General features: G+C 36.5%; 2 protein-coding genes across 3 annotated transcripts; one reads left to right on the forward strand and one right to left on the reverse strand.

Moving 5' to 3' along the window:
- Nucleotides 1-357: 357 nt before the first annotated feature.
- On the reverse strand, nucleotides 358-4,633 carry LOC147403907 (uncharacterized). Its single transcript, XM_086439693.1, has 2 exons — nucleotides 3,351-4,633; nucleotides 358-708 (listed from the first exon to the last, which is right to left on the reverse strand). The coding sequence occupies exons 1-2, from the start codon at nucleotides 4,503-4,505 to the stop codon at nucleotides 583-585; spliced, it is 1,281 nt and encodes a 426-aa protein (XP_086295819.1). The 5' UTR covers nucleotides 4,506-4,633; the 3' UTR covers nucleotides 358-582.
- Nucleotides 4,634-11,462: 6,829 nt separating this feature from the next.
- LCB1 (long-chain base1) lies at nucleotides 11,463-20,341 on the forward strand. 2 transcript variants are annotated; one of them, XM_086439694.1, is made up of 14 exons: nucleotides 11,509-11,616; nucleotides 11,842-11,883; nucleotides 12,070-12,326; nucleotides 12,434-12,528; nucleotides 16,252-16,343; nucleotides 16,959-17,052; nucleotides 17,141-17,213; nucleotides 17,373-17,505; nucleotides 18,216-18,390; nucleotides 18,573-18,713; nucleotides 18,784-18,879; nucleotides 19,061-19,202; nucleotides 19,632-19,759; nucleotides 19,845-20,341. In XM_086439694.1, the coding sequence occupies exons 3-14, from the start codon at nucleotides 12,221-12,223 to the stop codon at nucleotides 20,016-20,018; spliced, it is 1,449 nt and encodes a 482-aa protein (XP_086295820.1). In that variant the 5' UTR covers nucleotides 11,509-11,616; nucleotides 11,842-11,883; nucleotides 12,070-12,220; the 3' UTR covers nucleotides 20,019-20,341. The 2 variants fall into 2 exon arrangements, with proteins under 2 accessions (XP_086295821.1, XP_086295820.1); XM_086439695.1 differs by lacking the exon at nucleotides 11,842-11,883 and having other exon boundaries at nucleotides 11,463-11,616.
- Nucleotides 20,342-20,542: the final 201 nt, after the last annotated feature.

The following is a 20,542-nucleotide window of genomic DNA, read 5'->3' on the forward strand; positions in this document are numbered from 1 at the left end:
ACTATATCTTCAATCATGACATGTTCCTCGGGATTTCGCCAAATTAGGCATGAAAAAGAAATGTTTGAAAATATTAAAAGTCTCTGCATGGATTTAACAAGGGTCAATATGGATCTCCCTCGTTCGAGCCAAAGTAACAATGACTTTACTCAGATAACTCAACCCTGGTTTCGGCAGAGCCCTTCAGCAAAACTAGATTCCACCCACAAACAAAGGATACCCATTCCTTGAGTTGAATTGGGTTGAACCGGATCCTAATACCTTGATTAAGTAACCTTACTAATCCCAAGGAAAATGATTTTTTTTGGTTCCTACACCTTTGGAAAAGATTTTAGTTACAAAACCAACTAAACCAACTACAAGAATCTAGCGCCTTGAGTGCATCTCAAGGTGACAATTTTTAACATTCCAAAACTAAAATAGTACACACATATCAATTAACATACAAGTTATTTTAACAATTTTGATACATGTAATACAAAGGAAAAAACTACTTACCACCAAATTCAGAAAATTTAGTGCTCTAAAATAACTCTATTATGCATATCCCACTCATTGAGCTGTACCACTGCATGCTTCACCTCAGCTCAGCAGCGGCCATGGAGTCACCCCAACAGCCGGCAGCGAAGATCGAATAATGGGGACACGTCTCACCACTGAAAAAGCTTCATTGAGGCGGGTGGCACGGATCATGAACTGAGACACCTTCTGCATGTTTTAAATCCATTAGAAGATGCAAACTCATCAGACAAGTCATATAAAATCTTCCTTGGAAAAGGTGGAAAACTATGAGTACAAACATCAATGGCTTAGAACCATAGCTCAATTGGTTTGACACAATGCAAATCAACTTTGAGTTAGTGGGTTCAAGTCCAGCTTACCCATAAAAATAAAAATAAAAGAGTACAAACATAATGAGAGTTTGCCTAGTGAAGCATATAGTTTCAGACAATGTTACATAATATATCCTACTGGGCTCTATAATTCTTTATTTCTAGAATTGACTTGGGGATCATTTCCCTTGTTTAAAATTTCAGGAGTAAACCCAAACTGCAGGACTATGAATACCATCTAAATGAATATAGGAGGGAATATTTTCATCTATTGCACCAAGAATAGAAAAGATCCCAACATGGTCTATAGAAGAGGGGTGTTTTCAGTTTGTTCTCAAACCAACGTTGAGAGGAAACAAGCTAAGATAAAAACAAGATCATACAGAAGAATGATAGGTGGAGAAATTATAGAAGAAAGAAAACAAAATAACTTTTGAGGGGAAAAGAGGAAGCCACAGAATTCCAGGGTTGTAATGATGTTTTGCAAGAATCAAATTTAAGAAAGCCACTTAAGTTTCTGTCAAAATTGAACATGAGGATGCACTTACTTTGCAGACGTCAACTATGTGATTTCCATCCCACTTTCAAAATATTTAAAACCAAATAGTAGTTTTCCCATCTGAGATACTATACAGCTTGTTACTTATGTGCTATTTCTCCACAATTGTATAAGAGGAACTTCTATAGGACATAGAACTATACAATTTAAAAAAAAATAGCTCATTATGTTAACTTGAAAAGAGAGAGTTCATAAAGGAACCATCATAGTCATGGTTTTAAATCTTGTCCGATACATCTCAGTATCATCCACCAATGAGATGGATAGACAAGTCAAACGTATCGGACGAGACTTAAAACCATGGTTCATTTGTCTCATTGTTGAATGAGACGACTCAAACGTATCGGAAAACTCGTCCGAAACAACTTGGTCTCATTCATGGATGATACGAGACGTCAAAACGAGTTTTAAAACCATGATCATAGTAGCAGAGACTATATAAATCAAGAACAACTACTGATTTCCATATACATAATATGGATGTCGAAAAAATGTTATGATACTGGACTTCCTAAGTTTTATTTTATTCTATTATCATTAAGCCTGTTTTTAATGAGATCAGCAACCTGCTGTGGCAGGAAATTAACCAAGGTCTATGGTATCATCTCCCATAGACTTTACCAACTAACCTAGTTGGCACCGTCATTTATGAGGTAATATTACTACTCAATTAAACGTGATAGTTAGACATGTTTTTATTCGTAGAACATAAGCATTTTGAGTCCGTACATGGTTGGAACTAGATTCAGGTAGCCAAGGTTTGAGAAAAGAGACACACAACGACTGAGGAAACACAAAACCATGATAAAAAAAAGTGGGTACAAATGACAAGAAGGATCATACTGGATTGAAGGTTATTTAAAATTGCAAATGTATGACTCACTATTGTACAACTCTGTATATAATATATTTCATGTGTATACTTTAACCACAGTAACAAGAGCCCATCAGTGTTTGAGATGGTTGATACTAATATCTCCTTTACTGATAGAGATCAGTTATATAACATCTACTTCACTTTGATTCAAAGTAGAGTTTCCTGTGTTGAGCGAGGAGAGCCAATCATGTGAGAGTGATGACACATTTTAGAAAGATTTACTCCACGTTTCCCAGACAAGTGGATGAGTGGCTATGAAAAATTTTAGAAACAAGAAAACAAAAAGGAATGGCTGAAAATGATTCAAGGAAAATTTTGGAAGTTAAAGAATTATAAAATAGAAATTGATACACAAAGCTTAGTTGCATGTTCCTTTACTCACCAACACGTTAAATAGATACTTGGTTACAAAGTTTTATTTATTTATTATGATCCATTACTTGTTTATGAAGTATGGCAATACTTCAAGGAGTATGAAATATCAAGATTCTTTGAGGGAGTGCGTTTCCAAGATTTTGTTTTTAACTGGGATATCTTTGGTGTTAGTTAGCTCCCCGCGGGGCGTGTATTTTTTATTTCTTTTTGCTTTTCCCTTGTTGCTTTTCTAATCTTGTTGTTTGGGGGCTACCTCAGCCTTCCCTTCCTTTTATTTATACAATTTATATTTATCAAAAAAAGATTCAATGGTTTTTCAAATACCAAAAAATCAACTAAGCGACTATAAGCACTCAATATCGTGAAACCATCATTCTATCGATTTGTATCAGGGCAATAAGGATCTCACCACTAATAAATGGAAATAAAGCAAGAAACTTCAGCAAGTGAGACAGAAATAAGATATATATTCATTCTAGCATGGAAATTCAAACGAATTAATTTACACAAATATAAAAAATAAAAACATATGATCAAACTTTCTACTTGAATATTTACAATAATGGCACGAAGTAAAATACCCATAATTACATGAAAGGAAATCCAGAAAAGTTATCACTAACATTTCAAAAACAGACATAAATCTATCAGTTTTATATGGAAAGGTCAATAACAAAAAAATGGTGAGACATCTGCAAGAACTGACCTTATCTTCGACAGTAATCTTAAGTGGAAAGCTCCGGCTCTTTCGTTTCGCCTTATACAATCTCCTCTTCAGAATAACAAACCCCATCACGGCAGCGGCAATGGATAAGGTCCAAACAGGGCTAATCCTGAAAACAGAGAATTTTATAAGCTCAAAGGGAAGTTTCCACCAAACCATCTCTCTCTTCCCCTCCTCCCCTGATTTCAACTCCTCACAGCTTCCTCCTTCAACACCAACACTGACAACTCCTAATGCGGACCCATTTGCTGTCTCCACTTCTGAAGAAATATCTGACCCATCTCCCATCTGATCAAAATCTCCAATACCTGGCTGACCTTCTCCTTTGATTACCGCTATGTCATGGCCTGTTTGCGATACAAATTTGTTGTTTTTGATTTCAATTCCTTGAATTTCCCCGACTCCTTTATTCAAATGATCTTCACAATCAAATTCCTGTATCCCTCCAAAGTCCTCAAATTTCTGAGAAACCGATCTTTCACTGCCCGAATCCGACAAAAGTTCGCATGAATCCTTGCTCTTAGCTTCAATTCGTTGAATTTCTCCAACTCCTTGAAAAATCTTTTCTTTATTCAAATTATTCTCACAATCAAATTCCTGTATCCCTCCAAAGTCCTCAACCTTCTGAGAAACTGATCTTTCACTGCCCGAATCGGACAAAAAATCGCCTGAATCCTTACTGTTAGCTTCAATTTCATGAATTTCTCCAATTCCTCCCAAACCCATTTCTAGTTTCAAATCATCTTCAATACCCAACTCCTGTTTCCCTCCAAAGTCCACAAATTTTCGAGAAATCGGCCCATCACAACTTGATTCCGACCAAAATTCTCCCAAATTCTTACACGCAGACACGATTCCACCAAAACCCTCTACTTTTTTGGGAGTGTGTTCGTACCCAGATTCCCAAAAAGGATCGACCAAGCACGGATCATAAGAATCAACCGAACTCTGTTCTTCCACAGTAACTCTCCTCGTATATTTTTTATCGGAATCGATAGAGAAGTAATCCAACCTTATCACGCTCTCATAATCGCCTTCGATGTCATCAAATTCTTTAAAGACTTCTGGTGAATGATCAACACCAGTGTCCAAGTTTTGGAGAATTTCCCAGTCCTGAAACTCTCCGATTTCTTCCATGGTTGTGTAAGAGAGAGAAACCCAGATGGCTAAAGTAACCCAATCTGAGAGAGAGAGAGAGAGAGAGAGAGAGAGGTTGTGGCAGAGAAGAAAAAAAGCAGAGAACGGTAGTTATTCTCACCCTTTGTCCTTGGCTTCTTACCGGCAAGAGAAGCTATAAATGTGGGGATGGGTTTTCCAGAGCAACACTCCAGAAGTTTTCGCTGGACTGACGGAATGTTTCTTATACACGTGGAAGCATTTCATTGATTTATCAACTCAATCGCTGGACTGACGGAATGTTTCTTATACACGTGGAAGCATTTCATTGATTCATCAACTCATCGCAGTTTTTTTGGTTAACAGCACAAAAATAAAAAAAATTAAAAATCTCAACTTTGCCGTTAATGATAGGAGGTCCGGGTTAGAGGATATTTTTTGGGGGCGACTCTTTTTGTACCAGAATGGTTCATTGTACCCACTTACTCGTGATACCCACCTTCAAGAATAAATGTTTTACGACACACATCTAATTCTTCTTTTCGTTTTCTTCACATTCCACTTAGATTGTACCAGAATGGTTCATTGTACCCACTTACTCGTGATACCCACCTTCAAGAATAAATGTTTTATGACACACATCTAATTCTTATTTTTGTTTTCTTCACATTCCACCCAGCTAAGTGGTTATGAAACATTTCTCTATGAGTTGTGATGGAGTGACCTCAAGCTTGGATTTCACATCACACACCTTGAATATATGTTAAAAAAAATTGAGTTCGATCCAAAATTGTTGTTCTGGAGACTTTGATAGTGATTTTTCATCTTTTTTAATGATTAAATATATACTTTTTTTTTTCAAAGAAATAAAATAATTCTAAAACATAATCTTCATCAATTCAACTTCTCTCAAAAATTCAAAAGGAGATGAATATAAAGAGAGGGAGGGTGGAGGAGGAGGAAAAAGAAGAAGTGAGTTTTTTTTATCCATAGGTTATAGTGGGTGCAATGGGTACATAGAAAAGGGCAAAATTGTAAAAGACTTTTTTTTTTATAATTTTTATTTTTAAGTGGGTGCAATGAGCAATTTTGATGTGTGCAAAAAACACTACCCTATTTTTGACACCTCCCAGTGTTTTCAACCTAATGATATGTCGCTTGACCTCAATCTTCTGTTATAAATTAAAGGAAAATGACCTCAATGTTGTCATCACCATCATCATCCCCTTATACTTGAAGAAAAATATATGGGGTTTTTAGGTCATTTCAATTTTAATTAGCCTACAATAAAAGATGATAACTGTTATTCACACCCCAAATTTTACTTATTACACCCTAATTAAAAATAAAGAAAGTAAGTGAATGGTTGAGAATAAATAAAGGTTGGGGGTATAAAAAGAAGCCCTCTCTTTTTTTGTTAGATTTCTTATTTTTGGGTGTAGGATTTTATATAAGCCAAATTATACTTGTAAACAATTACTGAAATTAATTGAAGAGTGTTATAATGCTTTGTAATGTTGAGATTATAATTTGAGCTACTAAATCTTTGTAATATTGGGGGTATAAAGAGAAGTTCTCTTTTTTTTTTGTTAGATTTCTTATTTTTGAGTTTAGGATTTTATATGAGCCAAATTATAATTGTAAACAACTATTAAAATTAATTGAAGAGTATTATGATGATTTGTAATGTTGAGATTATGATTTACTAGTAATGTTTGAAAAATATGATTTATTTTTTAGTCGGGCTGTGAAATAATTTAAGAAACTATGACATAATAAGTAAAAGTTATGGTGCCAATAGCAACTCTCTAGAAGATTGATGTCAAGTGCATGTCATCAGTTTGAAAACACGAGGGCATGTCAAATATTCCCCAAAGAGATGGTTCTTGGAATTATTTGAAGCAGTCGGCTGCTTTAAAGTTTTTTCCACATTATTGGGATGATTCGGTTGCGTAGGAAGACATATGAGTTACATCAATCAATTTGTTTGTCTTTGTTGAAAGACTTTGCAGACCTCTAAATTAGGTGTGAAATAAATGTTGAATGAAAAAATAAGAAAGAGTTACAAAGACTTTACACTTTTTTGTATTAAATATTTTGTCGTTGTTGTTGTTGTTATTAATGAGAAGCATCTTACTCAAAGTATCGAGAAGTTGTGAAATGTTTCTTATTATAATTTAAATCTTTAGAAACCTTGAATGATTGAGAAATGAAATTTGTTGCTCTAATAAATATTGGAGTAGTTCTGGGGTGACATAAGATTTATTGTGATTCTCACAATTTTGACATGGAGATGCGTACATAATCGTAGATGATTTTTACTTGTATCACGAGGAAACACATTTATGGTTATGTGCACATACCCTATGTCAAAGCAGAATTTTCCTAAATATTGTATTTCTTTTCTTTGCCTTTTCTCAACCATGAAAGACAACTAAGTGACTTAAGAATTGAGATGAAAAATAATCAACAAGTAATAGTCTAGGGATCACAGTGCAATTATGGAGTAATAGCAACAAACAAATTATGAAACCCCAAAGGGTTTGTGAGACAATCAAGACTATTCCTCAAAGAATAGGGATGGCAACAGGGCAAGTTTGAGTCTGGTTTGGTTAAATCCGTCGTTCTTGATTATATTTTCTCGTCTTGAACCTGTCTTGACCTCGGCTCGGGTCTTATTTTTTGTCGCGTTTAGCTCAGCCATTTTTAACACCCCTTCCTAACCCATCCCATCCAATTTGAATTTTTGAATGGTGTGTAAAAATTGGGAGCCACTTCAGGCGTCTTACAACTCAGCAAAGCGGTTCTTGTTGTTTAAATAAGTATATATATAACTGAGGCAGGGCAGAGTATATCAAAACTGTCCCTACCTTGAAATTGAATCGAATTTTTAATTTTAATATCGAAATTGTTTAAAATTGTAAAAAATCGACCCTATAGAGGTGTGTTGAAGATGACATATATTCCCAAAACCCCTTTGGCCATTTACTTGTTGGGTCCAATATGAGCAATTTGAGATGTCCGAAGGGTTCAAATGCTAAAGTAAGTGTTGTTATTTCTAAAGGTGTAAAGTGCTCGAGTTGCCCAACTACGACCCCACGAGAGACCTCTTCTTGATACATTGAGGATCATTATAGAGTTTGTATCTTCAATCATAGAAAGGGTAATTATTTATGTTCATGGTGAGATCCCTAGATGTATGCCGTTTTCCAAATATAAAACTAGTCAATCAAACAACTCAAAACTAGAAGTATGGATGAATTGCTAAAGAAAATAGAGTTCTAACATATGTAAAAACAAATAAAAACAAAATATATTCTATTTAACTTTGATAAGGTCGATAAAAGATCATGTATGGGTTAAGTTTGATAAACTAGAAATATCCCAAAGGGACCACTTCCATAATTTATAGGGTGAATTATCTTTTCGTGAGTTGAAAATGAATTATTTACGATTCTGGTGCATTGTTCATTTTAATTATCAAAACATGAACAATCACGTTTTTGTTAAAAAAAATCAGAACGAAATGACTATTTCGTAGGTTTAAAGTAATAATTTCTCAGGTTTAAAATGAAATTGTTACTTTAAATTTGTAAAATAGCCATTTTAAAAACCTCTGAATTCGTTATCGTTCACGTTTTGGTAATTAAAATGAACACTGAGCCGGAGTTGTAAATTCACCAAATGTTGACCAATATCTCTAATTTGTATTCAATTTTCATAGTAAGTAGATTTATAGGATTAATCAAGATAGAGAGGGTAAAGGGCAAGCAATGGCTCGGATTTTATCTATTAACTGATCCGGAAAAAAAACTGGATTCAGATATGGAGTTTGGATTGATTTTAGATTAACACTCCATTCAATTAAAAAAAAAAAAAAAAAATTTCAACCCAACTAAGTCTAATGTCCTCGACAATTTAACAACTGTTAAATCCATTTGAAGGCAACGGTTTAGATCTCTCTCTCTCTCTCTCTCTCTCTCTCTCTCTCTCTTATTTATTTATAATTTAAATAATATTCTTTAAATAAAATATAATTTTATGTCTAAAAAATGTCTAAGCTACCTTAATTTATTAAAAAATGAATAACTAGAGACTTACTATTGGCACCCCAACTTTTACTCATTACATCCCAATTTCTTAAATTGTTTATCACACCCCAAATAAAGTTTAGAACACATCCTTCAAATATTACAAAAGTTTGGCTCAAAATATAATCTGTAGACACCTCAATTTGAACGGGCCACTTCTCGAAAGGGCTCAAAAATATCGATTTTCCAAATAAATGGGCCAACGGGCCTTAAAGGCCCAAGTCATTGAAAAGTGACATTTTTACCAAACCGAGGCCCCTAAGACCTCTCAATGGTTTAGGAGGCCCACCAAAAGGACTCGGCCTCGACTTTACGCTTGCCCAAGATCACCGCTCCGCGTCCAAAATCAAAAACACCAAATTTCGATAAATTTCACCAATGGGCCGAAAACCCGATGCGCCAAACGTGTCTTTTTGATCAAACTAATGATTACAAAAATCGAAAAAAAAATAAAAAAAATTAAAAATATGAGACTGGGGATGCCTACCCCTTCTTTACTACCACCGCTTCGCCTCCGAAGCCGGAAAAACCATAGGCCCACCGAAGGCCCACAAGCCCTCCGACGGGCTAAAGCAAGGGCGCACCGGACCCCGAACCGAAAGCAATCCACAGCAACCAAAAGCGAAAACCAACCGAGACGGCAAAAAGCCAGGCCAAAAGAACCCCCAACAAATTCCCAAAGCCAAAACCAGGGCATAACCCAAGTCCAAAACACGCCAAAGCCGCGAAGCCCAAAGCCAGAGCCAATTCATACCAACCCACAACCCGAACCCAGCAACCACGACCCACAGCAACCAAGCACCATCTGAGGAAGCAAAAGATGACAGAGGGACACAGGCCACCCCAGCGCCCGCCCGCACCCAACGACCGACCCCAGGAAGGGGATTTAAGCGCATCTACCCACACAGCAACCCAGCACAGGGGGGCTCAAAGCAAACACAGCGACCCACACCCCTAACCTAGAACCGCCCTAATCTACCCTAGTCAGGGCCGTACAAAACCTACAGCTACAACCGAAACCGACACCATCCGCTCAAGTCAATACGCAACCTCCCATCAACTTAGCCCAACCCTTCATTTCCACCCACCGGAACACAGGACAGCATCGGCCGTTACCCTCCCAAAAGAGCAGCAACCACCTCGGGAAAATCCTCCAGGCTCTAAATCAATAGACAGGGAATCACAACCACCATCTAAAACGCACCTCACCAAACACTCCACCCAAATGGGTTGGGTAGGAGCCCAAACCAGTTGGGGCAAAACGCACCCAGGTAACCACCCGGCCCGACAAGCCCTCCAATTCTCCTCTAAATTACACCCACTTCTCTCTTAAACTCATAACCATTCTACCCTTTTTCTTCACTGCACCCCATTATATCCCTAAAATAACTCCTCCACATCGATAAATACCCTCCTCCTATTCCCAAAAATGGCCCCCAACTCATTACAAAAATTTCTCCCCAACACTCTCTCTACTAACACCCATCACCAATTCTCACCAAGTTTACCAACTCTCTCTCACAAATCCTCCACAAGTCTCACTAAAAAAAGAAAAACAAAAGAAATCACTACTCTCTCTAATCACCTCTTCCCATTCTCATACTCTCATATTATACTAAGGACTCAAGAAGACTCGAAGAAAAAGAAGCAAAGAAGAAAGAAGATACAAGGTGGGTTCAAGGCAACCCCCCCCCCCTCTCTCTCTCTACCCTCTCCTCCTCCCTCTTCTATTATCCCCTCCCCTCTTTTCAAGGCAAAGGTTTATAATGATCATCCCCTTCAATGGGATGATCTATAATCAAGCCAAAAAAAATCCATACTTAGGGTACACATTATCAACACGTGGCACATCATTTTATTTATTGTATTTTGATTAAATGACCGAGTTGAGTTGGGTTACCACTATTTAATGGGGAGAAAAGGGTGCCTAACACCTTCCATTTTCTCCAACCGAGTCGCTTACCCCGAATCTCAAGGTTCAATTAGTTCCTATCCATCGAGAGTCACTAAACGCCAAAATGTCACATTTTCTAAAAAATGCACATCGGGTGACCATTCACACCCACTTACAAAAATGAATGGTGGCGATTCCAAACCATTGTAGATGTGGTCATCGTAATGATGAAATCCCGTGTCTACAATCTCAACATTACAAAACATTACTCTTTCATACAATCTTAGTAGTTGTTTACAATGATGATTAGGCTCATATAAAATTGTAAATAAAAAAAAAAAATCTAAAAGAAAAAAAAATGAGAGAGCTTCTATGGGCACTCCAACTTTTACTTATTCTTAATCATTCACTTGTTTTCTTTATTTTTAATAGGTGAATCTCCATTCTGTGGATTGAATATGACAAAATTTCGAATTTGGTACACTTTTCATTTTAATTCTCAAAACATGCATTCATCACTTTTAATATCTACGAATTCTAGATGTACTAGCGAATTCATTGATTATAAAAGTGATGAATTCCCTCAAAATGTATGTTTTGGGAATTAAAATGAACAGTGCATCGAAATTGGAATTTGAATATAAGTTGAGAATGTTTTGGGAAAAATCTCTTCTTTATTTTTAATTGGGATGTAATAAGTAGAAGCTGGGGTGCCAACAGCAGCTCTCATAAATAATGAATCGAGTTTATTGATTTACGTCATGCGAGACGCGTTGACTCGTCCATGGGCGCGATGAAAACCGAGTTTTGATATTAAGAAAGGCAAATTCAAAGATGAGAACATGCGATTTCAGAACATCTATTAAATAATTTTGTTTGTTTATATGGATTAGTGTTCGTTGCGTGTTGTAGAAGGGGTCTCTGAAGAAAACTTCACCCGATTGAGTCAGATATATGAAAATGACTCGGATCTTGGACGAGTTTTTGTGATGGGCGATTCACGCGATATCTCGCTAATGTTTCCGAGTCATCTCGTTCTCGAACGATTTTTCAAAAACAAGACTTGAAGACATTTCCAGGTTTGAAAAACATTGGTGGCTACAACGAACCCAAATACTTAACAGGAGAGAAAAATTCAAGCTTTGAGGTTCGTTTCAAATGTTAAATCTCATTTATTCTTTATTTCTAATTTTCCAATTTTGTATCTTATTACTGTTAGATTTCTTACTTTTGAGATTTGAGAAATCGATCTGATCTTGGTTATAATTCTTTAATCCATCCATTATATCATACACTTTTGTTTAGATCTTGATTCATTTAGTCAATTTTTAGAATTTTGTACCTTAAATAATTGAGCAAATCATGTAATCAGGTCTGGTTAATTTGTCTGGATGTTGATTTTTTTGTTCACAAGGTAGTTCGATCTCTCTCTCTTTTATTTTTTTTTATGATTTCGAGTTATGTTGAAATGCCTTTAGTTGAATTTAATCTTGTTTTAATGTTACTTTCATTCAAAAGGTGTTTGGCTTAGCTATTTAAAGATGAGATTTTTTTTTTTTCTAAAATTTTATTATTATTTTTTAATTGCTTTTGGTTTCAGATTTGATCTTCAGTGACCATAATTATATGATGGATTCCCCAAATTCGACTCAGGAAAGGTTTCTTTGATCTTCAGATCAAAGAACAGAAAGGGAAATCTGTTTGACTTTATTTGGAATTTGAATGCAACTCATCCAAAATCATTTGGTGTGATGACATCTGCTATTATGGATATAATGAAATCTGCATTAGATTGGGCGCCAGTGGCATTTGATGCTCCTCTTGCTCGAGCTGTTGTTTTTGGAGTGCCTATTGGTGGTAGGTTATTCAAGTCAAATCTATGTCCACTTACAAGTCTTTTATCTGTATTACTTTCTGCTTTTGTGTTTAAAACTTGATGATCTTTTTTCCCCTTGTGCTTGAAGGGCATTATGTTGTGGAGGCTCTTCTTGTGGTTGTCATCGTTTTCCTACTTTTCCAAAAGAGTTACAAGCCCCCTAAAAGGCCACTGACTGAGAAGGTACCAACTGCCTGTTCTGTTCAAAGTTTTGATGTCAAATAGGTCTTGATTGACTGGAGTTTTATTTTATTTGATTGCTAAATTGGTTTGTTTATTTTTCTGCGGCGGACTTGTTTAATTTAGCTTCTTCAAACTGTTTTTTATTTTATTTTTTAAAATTATGAGAGAAAAATACCCCAGTATAAGAGGGAACATTTGTGCTGTTCTTTGTGAGGGTTTGAGAATCAATTAGTATTGCATGTGGTTACTATTAAAGCATTACATGATTGTGTTTCTCTCACATTTTGTTTTAAAAAAATAAATGTTTTAGTTGTTTGGCAAATAATTGGCTCATCATATATTTTATGCTTCTGTGTGTGTGTATTTTTCGTTATTTACTATCTCATTAATATGTGATTTCTGGGACAAGGGGCTTTGATGATGGTGATAAGTTCAAAATTTTTTTTTTTGTGCTTATCGTGGGTATCCCCACCCTTCGGGTGAGACTAATCCCACGGTCACACGCACCGTCCCCTCGGAAAGTCCAACGTGCAGCTTGCACTAAATTAAATTGCTTGTTATGCAAATAATTTTGACTTCATTATTCAATTGGAGCTCATAAAAGTTGATAAATGGGATTGGTGTTTGCAGTGATGGCCACCTAAATTAGCTCATTGACCATTGTGCTTTGGGTGACCTGACAAACAGTATCGGTTTGAATTCGGAAGGATTGGTTAGTGGGCATTTAGCTTTGTCTTGATTTAGTTGTGATAATTTTGGTTGCGTTTTTGTGGACCTAAATGAGGTCTTGGTAATGGGGAGGAAAGTGCGGAAGTGCATTGTAGAGTTACTACTTCTAGTAGTCGAATAAGTGATGCCTTAGAAACATAAGGAAGCTTTACCAATCTATTCAAGACCCAAGCATTTGTGAGTCCGAAGCTACTACATAAATTATTGCATAACGAAGGGATCACATCAGACTGTGGTAGCTTAGGACATTCAGTTGGGCATGGCTCTAATATTTGGTCCTTGGCTTGTATCCTGGTCTCACTTGTGGGATATAAATTTACTGAAGAGCTGTTTAAAAACTGTAATAGTGGATAAGGTGAGAGGGACACGAATACAATTTTCCTTTATATATTGCTAGGGTTAGGGATCTTAGCGCCAGGTGTCTTCCATTTTTCCTATTAGAATATTCCTCCACGTTCTGCCGTACTGATTCTATCGCCTCCTCAATCTTCTTTGGTGCCCAATATCGATGCGCCACCTGGCCGACGTACTCTCCCTATGACACATCGTGTGATGCTGTAGCCTCGTGCACGTGATGCTTCCTACCTGTACACCCTTTTAGAAGCCTCTTTAATGTCCGCTACGCATAGCATCCGGTTTCTTCTGGCCTTATGACACCACGTGGCACCACCCAGTCTCATGGCACCACATCTGCGTTATTTGGCAACTTTGGACATGTCATTTATCCTTGATCGTAGGAAAAATCTCCCCATCAACAAAAGTTTATATCGCCTTCTTCTAGAAAGAAGTGAAGAAAACTGTGTTGAAAAGTTGGGATTGTACTGGGTTGGGTGGAGAGAGTAAGGTCTGTGTAGGAAAATTTATTGGGTACGTAATTTTCCTCATTGCATCAAATTCTCTGCAAATGTTTGGATTTTGATCCAGGTTGTTGTCCTCATGTTACTGATTTATGGAAATGTGTTAGAAGATAATTGATTGTTTTTTTTTTTTATAAATATAAATTATATTAATGAAGAAAGCAAGAAGAGGAGGCTGAGTTAGCCCCCAAATACAAGAAAAAAAACAAAAAACAACAAGGAGATAACAAAGAAAGGAAAAACCTGTCCGCTGTGGGATGGAACTAAACACAAATAGCTTCCCAATTAAAAACAAAATCTTGGAAGCACACTCCCTCAAAATCTCTACTCAACTTTGACTAAAGGAAAAGAAACCCAGAATCTCTAAAATCATTGTGTGAGTCGAATTCTCCTTGCTATGGAATACCCTGTTGTTGCGCTTTCTCCAGAGACCCTAAGCAATGGTTGAAGGAAGGATAGTCCAGAGATGCCTCTTTCTCGAAGAGAAGATATTGAAACTCCAACCCTCTAAAAGCGCAAAAAAAGATAAAAGAAGAACCCAATCCACCTGAACGCGAGAAAAGAAGAACATCCAAATAACACGGGAGAAAGAACAATGAATAAGAATATGATTGGCAGACTCCCCGTCCCTCGAACAAAGATAGCAAAAATTTGGGGTAATCCACCTCCGACATATCAAATTATCCAAGGTGAGGATTCTACCCAAAGAGGCAAACCAAACAAAGAAAGACACCTTAGAAGGAACAAGAGCGAATCAAATGACAGAAGGAGAGAAATAAACCTCATACAATGGAAGCAGGCAATAATAGAAAGGCTTGACAGATAACTTCTTATCCTTAGCCTTGATCCATTCCCTTCTGTCCTGCTCGTTCTCTCTGAGTTGGATCGAGTAAAGGAGATCTAGGAAATATGAGATCTCCATCAATTCCCAATCATTGAAATTCCTCCTAAATCCCAGATCCCAAGAATCTATGTTCCCGTTCCGAATCAGACACTGCCTTATCGAGTTATTTTTTTTCAAAGAGCAAGCGTACAAGGATGGGAATTGAGTAGACCGAGATGAAGTTCCACACCAACAGTCTTTCCAAAATCTAACCTTATCCCCCAACCCAACTTTGAATATAATCTCCCTATCAAACTTATCAACTCCCTTCAGAATACCTCTCCACATACTATACCCGTAAGTTTCTTTAGCCTCATCACTATACCAACCATAACCCTTCTCTCCATATTTAGCTTGAACCACTCTCCTCCACAAGTTGTCTCTTTCTTCCCCGAATCTCCAAAGCCATTTGCCTAGAAGAGCTTTATTTGTTAATCTTAGCCCTCTAATCCCCAAGCCTCCATTTTTCTTAGATGTTTGTCAGGGAGAATTCTACCTAATATATAGTAATATAGTACCAACTCTAGGGATCATGTTGGCGCTACAAGCACTCTACTTTTAATGGGCAGTGCTAACTTTCATGTTAGCACTTGCACTATCCATTGGATCTTCCCCTTACATTCTCAAAGGTCGAAAGGGGCTTCATCTCAATCATTGGCCTATGTGATTCTCAGTCACGACCCAAGCTACAATCCTTTTATAACCACTTTTTGTGAATGATAACAGGGCACAATTAGCTTCTAATGTATGTATGCCATTTGATGTGAAGCTAAATGAGCTGAAATCCGATTCTTATAGCCTGGTGCTATGGTTGAAGGCCCTTAACATTTGCCACCTATAGTTATACCTGGAACCTTTATGGACTTGCTTGATTGGTGACAACCTTACTTATTATGTTATAGGTTTGGTCATCACTAGCCTGGTGGAAAGTACTCTTAATGGTGTATGTTTGTACTTGTTGCAAGACCTACTAAAATCATCTCTATGATATTTACATTGTGCCCATCCACAGCATGATTTCACCTCTGTTCCTTCCACCCTTATCAGTAGGTTTCTGTAATTAATTATTTATTGATAGGCTGTTGCATGAACTCTGCTCCATCCACTCTTATTTATAAATCATTGAATTCAAAAGCTTTAATTATCTCAATACACAGGTTTGGGCTTCTAATGTAACTCGTTTTACTGTTTTTCTGTATCCTATGAAGTCTTCAACCATATAGTTGTTGAAAAGTATGTATGACATGTTTGTAGGAAATAGATGAGCTTTGTGAAGATTGGGTTCCAGAACCTCTTATTTCTCCTATCACAGAAGAGATGAAATCTGAATCTCCAATATTGGAAAGGTGAAAATAGTTTCTTATCTTTTTCTTTCTGAATGCAAGACCATGTGGTTCCCTTGTTTCCATAGCAAAATGTTTCCTTCTTTATTTATTTATTTATAGGTAATGGTATTTGTATCAATGAGAATGGGAAAGCCTCATGTATTAAATCATACAAAATGCAGTGTAGAAGTTATGTTGCAATGGCATAGACGTGTATGTCAGTGTTTGACATTAGTATGAAGTGTCAGACACACTAATCCTGACAACCTGATACTTGATATGTCCTCCAGTTTATTCCATACATTGCAATACATTAAACAATTTTTTTTGGATAAGTGTAAAATTTCATTCGAAAAGAAAAAAGAAAAGAACATATGTGGAGGTCAAGGACACCTATCAATGAAAAGATGAAAGCCACCTTTATTCTATTTCCATACACACCTATCCTTTTGGTGGTGGGGCAACACCATACCATCAAGGCGAGTCATAAGGCTAGAAAAGTCAAATGTAGTCTAATTCATTGATCCAGTTTTGTACTTTAACATAATGTATCACATGATACCTTTTCTCCCCGTCAATTTTACGCTCTGTCATATATATTTATATATTGTATTCATGAGTTTGTAATTCGTGCAGCATTGCAGGGCCACATACTGTAATCAATGGCAAGGAAGTTGTAAACTTTGCTTCAGCAAATTATCTTGGATTAGTAGGACATGAGAAGTTAATTGTGAGGATAAAACCTATTCATTATTATTAATTTTCTTATCTTTTTCTGTATCATTTGAAGAAATCATTTAAGTTCAACTGTATCTCAGGAGTCATGTACTGCCGCACTGGAGAAATATGGTGTTGGTTCTTGTGGTCCTCGGGGATTCTATGGAACAATTGGTGAGAATTAATGTTTCTTCACTGTTGATATAGATTCCGAGGAAGTTCCTTTAATTTAAGCTTTGGAATTATGAACTTGCATTCTATATAAATAGCCATCAGGTGTTAAATTCTTCTAGTAAAAACACAATCACTTACTGACAAATTTCTTTTATCTAGATGTCCACCTTGATTGTGAGGCCAGGATTGCAAAGTTTTTGGGAACTCCTGATTCGATACTCTATTCTTATGGTATTTCTACCATGTTCAGTGCGATTCCAGCCTTTTGTAAAAAGGGAGACATCATTGTTGCGTGAGTATATGATTTCTTTTACTCTTCAATAATTTGACTCATCGTAATAGGAAATGACTTAAAAAATAGGTCATCCAGCGGGCATAGCTTAATTGGTGAGTATACTTCCTGAGGATCTATCACAATATCTAAATTTTTCTCACATGGTTTTTTATTCAGTGTTTTATTTTATTTTGAAATATTAGTTTAGTTTCTGGTATAATATAATCATAGTAAGGTGACCAGACACCTAAAATTTTTGCTTGTCTTTTTATTAATGGCTTGGGCTTTTGTTCACTATGTCTTTGCAAAAAAGGGAAAAAAAGGAAAAGGAAAAGGAAAAGAGAAGAACAAAACCTCTTTGTCACCGTCAATTTGCACATCTGGGTTTTCGGTTTGGCACTTAGTTTCATTTCTTGTTTATCATATGACTAGACAATTTCATTATTCAGATCTATTCTTGTTTTAGGTTTTTGAGTAATGCCTTGTTTGGAATTGACCTAATTGAAGCTCAGTTGCACTCCAGTTCACTTGGCACTTGTGTTTCTTAGTTTTCAGTTTCTAAAAGATCTGAGTCTTTTGTTTTCTTCCTGGTACAATAGTTAGGATCATAGCTTAACCAGGTTTCAATCTGTGCGCTGGTCCGACATTGCTTAATTTTCTATTTAGTTGGCATATGGTATTGTGTATGAATTTCCTATCCTTTATTTGAAGCTGTCTTTTATTTTCAGGGATGAAGGTGTCCATTGGGGAATACAAAACGGCCTTCATCTCTCCAGAAGCACCGTAATGTCTTTCAAGCACAATGATATGGACTCTCTGGAGAGTACTTTGGAGAAAATTACTCGAGGAAATAAGAGAGCAAGCAAGATACGGCGTTATATTGTGGTTGAAGCTTTATACCAGGTGTTGTTCTGCACTCCATTTTCTAAACTAAGTTGTCACATCCCCCTTTAATTCTATAAATCTAAAAGCTTACCTCTTTATACATGTAAGGAGAGTCTAATCACACTTAATTTTTATTTGATGAGGGTTTCTGCTGTTAGTTTGTTAAATATATCAGTTTGCATTTTGTTTTTAAATGACAGAACTCTGGACAAATAGCTCCATTAGATGCGATCATCAAATTGAAAGAGAAGTATCGTTTCCGTGTCTTGTTGGATGAGAGCAATTCATTCGGTGTGCTGGGAGGTTCAGGAAGAGGTCTTACTGAACATTATGGAGTTCCGGTATGTTTGAAGATTCGTCAGTTTTAACCGTTGATCCATTTCATGTTTCTTATGGTTTTTGTCAGTGTAGATTGAGAAGATAGATATTATTACTGCTGCTATGGGACATGCATTGGCTACAACTGGGGGATTCTGTACTGGAAGTGTTAGAGTGGTTGATCACCAAGTATGAACACATAAAATTCATAAAATATTATTTAGAAAAAATGAAGTGTGTAGTATCTCAATTTATTTGCTATGATGTTGGTTCTTAGTTTTCTTTGAAGTGTTAATGTTGGAGGGATAGAATTTTGGCTGAGTGGCACTTAAATCTTTCCATTTTCTCTTTTTTAATTTTTTTTCTGCAGCGTCTTAGTAGCTCTGGCTATGTCTTTTCTGCATCTTTGCCTCCTTATCTAGCAAGTGCTGCAATTACTTCTATTGATGTCTTGGAAGAAAATCCCCGTTTGATCTCAAAGCTAAAGGAAAATGTTGCTCTGTTATGGAAAGGTTCGTTCTCATATCGGTGCTTTTTTTGGGAAATGGTTGTTTAGTTATGTCATGGTTTGGTGGAACACAAAACTAGTACCTGTCTTCTCTCTGACATTTCTACTCAAATCTCTATTATGCACCATATCATGACTATCAAGTGAAAGAGCAAGAACACGTAATTGGCCGTATTTTTTTATTTAGAATTGTTTCTCTTACCTTTGGTTTTTCATTCTACAATCCAAAAATGTTTGGGGTTTGGTTCAGACAGTTGTGGTTAGTCATATTGGGATGCACGAATAAAATCTTAAAAGTGTAAACCACTAACATATGGCAACTATGTATCTGTTCATGTCAATGATCTTACACAATTGTACATATTTCTATTTTTTCCTAACCTATTTCTTAGTTTTTGGGGCTTAATTTCAATTTCTACTTGGACAAATGCAGGCTTGTCAGACATACGAGGCCTTTCAATTGCAAGCAATCCACTATCACCCCTTGTCTTTCTCAAACTAAAGACGTCAACTGGTTCCTTCAAGAAAGATTTACAGCTACTTGAAAATATCGCTGATCGTGTAAGACATTGGAATTTACCATTGTCGTAGATAATTCAATGAATTGGAGTGTTTTTTTCCCCTCCTGATTGTTGTTCATCTGCAGGTGTTGAAGGAAGATTCTGTGTTTGTAGTGACATCCAAAAGGTCTAAACTTGATAAGTGCGGCCTTCCAGCGGGCATTCGTTTGTTCGTTTCTGCTGGGCATTCCGAGTCTGATCTGCTGAAAGCATCTGAGTCATTGAAGAGAGTTTCAGAGTCGGTACTGTCAGTCCTTTAGTTGCAATCTGCTATTGGAAAGTTTCGGTGAGCTTGATAAGGAACAAATGAGAAAGATGGCATGTCAGATATTGATAATTGTGAGAAGTCATGTTTCTTGGTTACCAATGTCATACTTAATTCTTTCTCATAACTTGTAAATAGGATTGAGTTTCATTTTTGGAGTTATGAGAATTGAATTATGTTTGTAGGTGCTTATGATGTCTTGTTTTGTAGCTTTGGATCCGGATCCTTTGCACCTTCATGAAAGGGTCAACTCCTTTTAAGCTGATGCTGATTAGTGTTCCAAGTTTAATAAGAGAGGGTGTTTGGTGTTGGAGTTTACGTCTGTGTTAGGTTTAACTCTGTTTTTTTTTACAATGATAAATTGACGCGGCAAAACATACGTGGCTGAAGTGGAAAGGGCACAGAACCGTTGATTTTTTCCTTTGTGTATCTTGAAGAAAAAGATCTATGGTTCTTTGTCCTTGCTACGTCAGTGGCATACAGACTGCGTATGTTTTGCCTTGTCGATTTATCACTGGT

This window comes from Akebia trifoliata, chromosome 4, assembly GCF_017979445.1.
Source record: "Akebia trifoliata isolate Shusen 1 chromosome 4, ASM1797944v1, whole genome shotgun sequence".
NCBI classification, from domain to species: domain Eukaryota; kingdom Viridiplantae; phylum Streptophyta; class Magnoliopsida; order Ranunculales; family Lardizabalaceae; genus Akebia; species Akebia trifoliata.